The following is a 9,059-nucleotide window of genomic DNA, read 5'->3' as shown; positions in this document are numbered from 1 at the left end:
AGCAACTGGCACTGGATTCCTAAACTGTAGTAAACTGGCACTTCAGCAGCAGATGCTAATAAAAATATACATATTATTTCTTTCAATAATTTAAATTTGAATTGATTTAAAATCTTATTAATGTGTCTTCTGCCAAGTGTAAAAACATGCTAAAATAGGAGCAATCCAACAATTCTAAATACATAGTCTGTGGTATAACAAGATGAAGTCACTGCATAGTAGAGATAAGTCCATTTTATTTTGTTTTGTAGAAATGGTTCAATGAAATCATTGTGCTCCACGAACACACTGAAAAGAAATCCAGGACTTTTACACCAGGTAGCCTCCCTCTTAACAAAGTTGTACATCGCTTACAGTAATGCAGATTCGATCTGGAAGAACAGAAACATGACTCCAGTGCCACCTGAAGCTATGCTGACAGCAATAATCACAAACAACCCCCCTCTCACCCCAATTTGTCAAAGGCCTCCCAGAGTCCCATTACTACAACTAGCTAAAAATATTCCTGTTAAAATAGAAGAAGATTTTTCTACAAAAATTTGGGGGAAAATCACGACATTTCTTCTAAATAGTTTCTAAATTGCTTTGCAGAGAACTAAACAAGGTGATGGAAGTCTACTCAAATCTTTCAGTTTCAGAATTTCTCCAGTATTTTCACAGGGCTAAAAATAGTCCAACATTGCCACCATGTGGTCAAAAGTGGGTATCGTTCATTTTGAAAGCTGCATATGGCATCTCTTTCAGAGAAAATTCATGTAAAATACCTAGTTGATGAATAACCACAGTATAATTAAAAAAAGGAAACTGACCTCTGAGAACAGAGTCTTTATGCAGGAATAACAATTCTAGGTATGGGCCCATATAAGAAAAATAATTTAAGATATTTTGTGATTAAGTCTTCAGTATCGTGACACTCCCCTCCCCGAAGGCACAATCCGTTTCCACCCACCTTTTTCTCAGTACATTATGTACTTGCCAATAAGTAAAATCTACGCATATGCAAAGTGCCTGAAGACCATTCATTTCAGTTTAATTTTTTTTAAAGGCAGAAGCTTTTAAACATAACATTACTTGAAAAATTTGAAACTTTTCCCCTGGATTCAGGTAGTCATAGAAATTTAATTTAAAAATCATCTTTCACATAGACTTTTTCATTGCTGCCTTTCTCACACTGAAGAGATATGCTTCATAAATAATATTTAAGAAGTTGTCGTCATTCTGAAAAAAAAAAAAAAAACAGATAGTGGTTACTACAAAATAGAGGTTCTTTGTTAAAGAGATTAAAAGTTCTTCCCATTTCATGGAATAAATATTTTCATCCTTTTTCTATTTAAAAAAGCCAGGTGTAGGAAGGCTTATTTCCACTACCAAAAATACACATTACTTCCAAGTCTTGCTAGTGGCCCTACAAGAATTTTGGTATACGAGAACATAAAATTTTACTCTGGCAAACCTGACTGTATCTCTGTAAGAATAATGAATACACAGAAAGTAGATTTTGCAGACTCATAGTGTATTTAACTTGAGTAAAATATTCTTATATGATATTGCAGTGATGATATATCCTTCTAATTTCTTCCCTCTACTCTCATTAACCTAGGGGTTTCTTTAAGTAGTTTCCTCCATTACTTCAATAATAATGCCAAAGATGTCTGAAGGAACAGAGAAACACTGTGTTTTTTGATCCTGTACTAAATCCTACCTGGGCAAATCCTTGCATCTTGTTTAGCTCTTTTAGACTTAATGCTCCTAACTGATGCTGCTCCTTTTGCTTTGATGCTTGTTTAACCTTTTCCTTCTGAAGATCATTTTGCAAGAACTGGTCAACTCAAATTAAGAAAGAATGTCGTAAGTAGCTCACATGAATATATGAAGATAATTAAAATCGGGATATTCCTTGAGGAAAATCGGGAGCATCTGAGATTGCAGTTATAAATCAGAAAATAACAGGTGAGAAATTGGCAGTCAGTATCACAGTATCAAACAGCAAATAATTTCCAGGCAACTCACTTAGCCCTTACTACCATCAAGAATAGCAGGGTCCAATGCACGCTTGCAAGTACAGTTTCAGAGGTTAAAATCCAATTTTCCTTGACTAGTTTTCTTTTTAACTTAAGGTATGGCTTTCCTACTATCCAGATATTCCAAGTATGTAAAGATAGGACAATGTAGTATTTTTTCTTTTTTACTCCCAAACTAAAAATACAGAGAAAAATGAGAAAAGCCTCTTATTTGTTAAAGATATTATTGTCTTTCTGGGTCTATAATTTAAATTGAATTTTAAATGAGTCACTTCAACATTCCAATAATTACTTTTATTTTTATTCCAAAGTCATACAGACATATAGTTTTGGTCTACAAACTGGAACCCTAAACCTGTGTCTCCAATTCATTTTGCATTTGCTTTTGCATCGTTCTGTGATTTTCATTTCCCATCTGGATTCCTCTTACTGTTAACATGCATCTCTGAAAATATTTGGCAGCTAGCATAATCACACATTATTTATCCTTAGCTAAAGATATTTATTATATCTTTCTGGCTCATATGCCAACTTTCTGAAGCCTTCAATCATGTTTGTTGTTTTCCTTCAAATTTATTATCTTTCTTGAACACAGAACTACATGCATTAATCAAAATGCAGTTAAGCCAGCAATTTGCAGAGAAAACCTATCACCTTCCTGGTCTGTGACGTAGTACTCCCTTAGCACAGCACCACTTCAGCATGCATTTTAATTACTCATATAGGCTCCACACAGATGGCTGTAACCATTAGGTGCATAGGTGTTTAAACCAAAACACAAGTAAGAGCTTTAAGGAAAGTAGGACAAAGTAGTCTTGACACTCTACCTGAATCAGGTGTAAAAGTGTTTCCTGCAGCTGCATCTTTGTCACCGAGTTGCTATTGACCACAGATGGCTCCGGGGTTTGCAGTGGCAGGAGAAGGCTAGCAGAGCTAGCAGTAGGTTCTTGGGTGGCTGCTGCTAATCGCCCACTTTCATTTGCTTTGGGTGGAGCAGGTGTGGACTGAGTGAACACCATTGGAGACATCAACAAGGTAGGAGTCACAGTGGCAGGAATACGCTGAGGTGAGATTACCTGTCCATATGAAAAAAAAAAGTCATCAATTGAACAACTTATCTAATTACTGATCTGGGAATAAAGATGGTGAAAACTGCAGTTTCGACAAGAGGTATACAAACTGCTGGAGATCAGAGTCTAGACAAGTGAAACTCCAATTCAGGACCACTTATACAATCTATTTCCAAACTAAAAGGCCTTCCCTCCAACTGCAGAATGCAGTAATAGATTCAAATGCAATTAAGTCCAGTTGATAGGCAAATGATATAAATACTAGAGAATCTTATTACAGAAATTAGACTTACCAAACATCAACACTCTGGGAATACAATAGCTATGTTTTCTACATAGGTGCTCTCCTTAAGTCACACCTTTGAGAATACACTTGCTTACATGCAAATGCGATTATTGAAGACTAACACTTTACACCTAATACTCAAAAGTATTTTCCAGTAATAACTTCCAAACTACTGTAAATATCCTCATTTTACTTTTTTACTTTTTTACTTTTATATGCTTTTAAACTTTTATATCCTCATTTTACATAAGAGGGGCGGAATGGAAACAGAGATTACATGACATATCTGAAGAGCTACTGCGAGCTGATGGTACCATCAGAAATAGAACTTACCCATAATCTACCCAGCTCACATTCAGTTCACAAAATCAAAAAAGGTCCTCAAAGAAAATACAGATGCTTCTGTAGTTCTGTGAGTTCCCTCTTTATCATACCCATACCAATCTGAAAATAGATTATGTGTCAAAGAAATTTTAAATTTTGTGATGCATTTGGGACCTCTAAAACATGCAAGACTAGCAATACTAGCAGATATAAGACATTATGGAAAGTTTATTCACTAAGATTTTAGATATTAGAACATTCTTTGGGTAACTCTAGTAATAAATCTTGATCAGCTATCTCCTCCCTATTCAGGTATCCAATCTTTTTCTTTAAAGAATAAAACATAAAAAGAATTAGTATAAGCCCACCTCAGCTCCTCTGTTTGGGACTGGAACATGACTCATTGCTACTGTGCAAAGGTCAAAAGCTACTGAATCATTTCATTTTCTCTGAGTCTTGGGTTACATTTAAATCTTGAAATGAAATTAAGTAAATTAAATAAGAAAATAAAGCCGAGGTTTATCTGCTAGCTGTGCAAAAACAATGATGTTTATTAAAGAAAATCCGTATTTTTGCAGCTTCTCTTACCCCTAGTTACAATTTTTTTGCTCAAGACACTTCTGAGTATTTTTAGTTATAGCACCATATGAAGAGAAATATAAAGAATCAAGGAGGATCAATCTCATGCTAGTTTATACTAAATTTGAGAAAGCAGAAAGGCTAGGGGACAGGAAAGACTTGTGGATATTAGAAAGCATGCCATACACACTTTATACAAAAATTTCCTAGTAATAACACTTTTTTAGGTAAATATTGTTACTTTGTTTAAATATGGCTTCTGAAAGCTAGAATACTATTTGAAAACGACTYGCCACCTACAGCTTTTCTTCTACTTCATGACACAATCATAACAGAAATGAAGTCCTTATCACAATGCTCCTGAATGAGTTAAGGTATTCTTAACTCACTCTAGGTTTCCTTCAAGCAGTAAGGTAGTACATATATATGTACAACTATGCTTAAAAAAGAAGTTCATTTTAGAAAAGAACCAATGTATGCCCAAAGTGCCATAGCTCTGTGGAGTGAGACAYTGAGGCTCTGGACAGATGTACTCCTCCAAACGTGCCTGTGGAAGGTTCACTGCCTCCAGGCACTGATCACAGCACTTCTGCTCTGCTCAACCACGCAGCTCTAGCGACTTGCCTTTAGTTCACCTCAAGCAAAACTGGCCAAGTTAGTTTAAGCAAAATTGGCCAAGTTAGCTTAAACCAGATGATTTTTCCTAAAGTGATTTAACGAGTGCTTATACAAACTGCTTGGCAAGGGTAAGAACGCCAGTAAAGGAATGGTGGTGAGCAACTAGAGCASAGAAACTGTCCCTCCAGTTGGCTCTGAATTCTCATGAATCTGAGAAATCGCATGCCAAACACCTAAATGACACATCTCTAGAAACCAAAAGACATTTTGCTCTAGTCTGACACAAAAAAAACCTGACAWAAACTATGCTCTTAATACATAATCTACAACTATCAAACAGATACACACGTTGTGGTTTAGGAGATATCTGAAAAAAATCTGTTTTTCATGGATAAAACAGGTGTTTGTTAGGACTTGCCAAGCATATGGAAGCTAAAAGTAGTAAGCAATACTGCCATCTACTGATGACATAGCTAATATCTACAAGTTACTGTAATACATTTAGTTGTCTCAAAACAGGAATAGAAAATACAAGTATCATTTTTCGGTGCACAGTATTTGTTTCTGTGTGAAAACTTTAAAATGTATTTTCTGTTAACACTTGTGTTCAAAGCTTCTGCCATTTTTCAAACTTTTACATAAACAGAACAGTTTCTTTTCAAAATGTAAGGAGGAATCTTCAGTTTAGATTTTAGTTTAAATAATCTTCAGTCACTGGGATGAGTTCCATCATCAGCTCTGGATGCTGATCTTGGCACTACTACTGGAATTCCTGTAGTACCATGCTTTGCTGAAAATGCTTAGTAGGGACATGTAGCCTTCAGGCTAATCTTTCAGCTTTGAGTAATTGCCCATGAGGACACAATAACCCTTCCAAAATGCTACTCAACAACAACTTTCTCATAGAATTTATCTCGAGYTGCTTGTTCATCCAGTCTCTCTTGAATTATCTCCAGCTTTATCAGGTCAACACTTAAACCACCRAATCACTAATAACAGAGTAACAGTCTAGCATCAGTTGTACACTAATGAAATATGAACAATGAAAAATGTGCAAGAAGATTTCTGCAGCATATAATATCCCTTCTCTATAGGGAGATCTCACTAAAATACCTCTTTCTGTTATTCTGCATTGCTGGTGGCACTTAGATGACAGGACAGCTGGTAAATTCATATCACACCATGAACCAAGAAATGCACTGGCTCCCCTGTAATGTAAATTAGCAACCACCGTTGCTCCCTAAACATGCACAATTCCATATGCATCAACCGCTTCCCTAGAACATCAGTAGCCAGCGCAGATGTTGTGGGCCACCAGCTGTTTTCAGTGAGCATTATTTAAAACTCAGAGCATTTAATCTAAGAATGATTCAGGAACTTTAAAATGCAGTCACTGTTAAAACATAGCTGGCTACAACGCTGATGCTAACATTGCTTCATCTTCCCAAGTTTAAATCAGAAAATTTTAATTGATATTTAACAGCAGAATCTTACATAATTTTCCATGGCAAATTTAACTTAGTAGTTGCCTTGCTCTGTGCATCTTTACAATCTCATGCTGAAACTGCAGTCAAGATAATCAATAGGAAATGGTGTGACTCTCCTACCAGATAGCATGTACAAATTCAAATTCACAAATTCAGTAGAAACAATATATGATATACAAAATGTGTTTCTGATAGAAAATGATCCAAGAAAAGAGACAAATGGTCAAATGGTCTGAAAAATAAGTGGCTTTTTAAAAAAGAAAAGATACATTTGTGTCAAGGTTATTGTAAGCACTTTTAAAACCATAACTGATTAACATAAACGCTTAAGCACTCATGTATCTCTAATCAGGACAACTCATGCCTAATTCTAAACCCATGTTTTAAAGCCTAATGCAGATTAATGCTTTTTTATTGCAGCTTAAGCACATGTTGCTCATTGTCCAAATAAGAAATACATCTCAGAATAGGGCTGGCACMAGACTGAATGCTTTCGAGTATTATTCTTTAGCTTTTGCTAAAATTTTATTTTGGTGACTGGTCTCTTCCTTTCTACGTGGGAGATCACAGCTCTTACACCATATGSAGATGAAGCAGAAACCAATTTAAATTTGGGCTTGTAATGTGTCAGTTGTGGAAAAGACTATTGCTTCCATCTTCTTAGTACTGYTGAAGTATGTGGGGTGTTCCTTTAAAATTATTTTTCCAACAACAAAGACACTGTCCAGCTACCTTTCTATTCCTGTTAGACTTGAATTTGTTTTTYCTGTACACTGAATTATAGTAGAAGATGCAATACCAAAATATAAATAATTATAGAGAACAAACCTTTTACCATATTTGTTGTTGGGCTCTGCTTTAATCAATTTTGCATAAGCATGTACAGATATATTTGTGCCAATTCAATTTTACTCAAGATGTCTGTCTGGAGGCAGGGCAGCACTTAAGCCTGTGGTCTACAAGAAGGATGTGATTATAAAAAGATCAATGATGGTTTTAAAGGTTGTTTCAGATAGTTATCTTTCAAAAATTTTCAAGAGTAGGAATATTTAATTTGGCTAATTCATGACATTCTATAGAAGAAAGACTAATTCCTTCATTTTTAGGCCTTTTTTTCTTTGGGGGGGAGAGGGGGAAGTCTACTGAAAGCAGCCATGCCTTCCAGACTGCAAAGCTTTAGGTGCCCTAAAATATCATTAGTCACACCATTTTAATATTAAGTCTTATAAACAATATTGAATATGTCAAAAGAAATGCATCTAATACTGTTTTGGTAATAGCTGTAGCTGTATCAGTCAGTAAAGCTACTCTTAGCAAGGCTAGATCTTCTTGGTCTGGTCTCAATCATGTAAATGTCTCCTTACTTGCCTCTTTTTCCCCTTTTTTTAAAAAAAGGACACACACTTGCAGCAATAATTGAAGTGAATAAGGCTTCTTAAAGTGAGCATTTTTCTCTTCTCAAGCCGTTGTTCTATTTGTACCCTTGCAGTAAAATAGCTGAAATTGTGATTCCCTTTCCAGGGAATATTTTCATATTTTATTCTCTTCCCATATTTCATTCTCTTTCCTTATTGCAACTGTCAGCATCATTTTCTTTTATAAATATAAACAAATAAGGACTTATTAGCATCAGTACCAATCTTTAGTATTTTGGCCATTTTTTGTTAGTGTGCACTGGCTTATAACCAGAGGTTGGCACTTGCCTCATTTCACTTTTACYGTCTAAGTAGAAATGGCTCATGTCTCCATGCTATCAGTACATTTCCTGGTAAACTAGACAATTTCTTTCATTTATAGCAAGTAATCTCCATTCCCAGGGAAAACAGGAGTAAATTATTGCAACTCTAGATCCTCTTTTTATTCATTAGTACTCARATACCCATCTGTAAGCAATTGCTTCTGAATAATTTGAGTGACTAATCCACCAAAAACTGTTTCACACAGGTTCAAAGTCACACTGCTTTGATTAAAGAATAAAGATGGTTATATATAAATGGCTATATTGTATTCATCTTCTTCTGATCTCTCTCACAGAATTAGAAATGTTGACCTGTCAGTGTTTGTGATAGATGTGACCTTTAATTGTTAAATGGCCATTTCAGTTATCTTCAGATATAGAGCAACTTTCTACAATAAGGGATTTGTGCAGCATGCTGAAACATTTTGCAGTCTTTCATTCAGCTTTTTTAGAAGTTGCAATAGATTAAAGCAGCTTTTAAACTTTATACTGAAAAGGTRAATATTTTGTTATTACTTGGAAGAGTAACTTCAAGGCAGCAGTACAACACAGGTCTTGAGGATAGACTGTCCACAATAAAGGAAGTTAAAGGGGGCTTAGATGCTCATCCCAAAWCAGGACTTTGGAAAACATTCAAGTGTAGCATCTCCTATGAAGAATGAAGTTATTAAAAAGACAGTAGTTGTCTAGGAGGAGGCATGAGGCTCTTTGGAAGGACAGGAAGATTTACTCATGAGGTACACACAATTTCTTTGAAGTTTCTAAGACACAATCTGGCTTTCAGTCACAATCACCAGAATGCAGGCTTTGTTCTTTTTAAGATAGTCAGGCACGAGGCAACTTTTTAAAATAATATATAGTAAATAATAATAAAAAAAAACCCTACTGAATAGCTAGGAGTAGCAGTTATGTTACAAGAGAATTAATTCAGCAATG

At 35.4% G+C, this 9,059-nt stretch overlaps 1 protein-coding gene across 1 annotated transcript in view; it reads right to left on the bottom strand.

The window, feature by feature from the left end:
* Positions 1–219: 219 nt before the first annotated feature.
* The window catches only part of DCP1B (decapping mRNA 1B), a 46,472-nt gene continuing 37,632 nt past the window's right edge, over positions 220–9,059 (bottom strand). The window contains exons 8-9 of the mRNA XM_085324023.1: positions 2,849–3,097; positions 220–1,218 (exon numbers count right to left, since the gene is read on the bottom strand). Coding sequence (XP_085180149.1) covers positions 1,138–1,218; positions 2,849–3,097 — 330 coding nt within the window. The 3' untranslated portion in view covers positions 220–1,137. The remainder of the gene's footprint in view (positions 1,219–2,848; positions 3,098–9,059) is intronic.

This window comes from Rhea americana, unplaced genomic scaffold (assembly GCF_003343005.1).
Source record: "Rhea americana isolate MKP2758 unplaced genomic scaffold, rheAme1 scaffold_9, whole genome shotgun sequence".
Lineage (NCBI taxonomy): Eukaryota > Metazoa > Chordata > Aves > Rheiformes > Rheidae > Rhea > Rhea americana.
The sequence above is the reverse complement of the archived record's forward strand: the minus strand, read 5'-3'. Positions and strand labels throughout refer to the sequence as shown.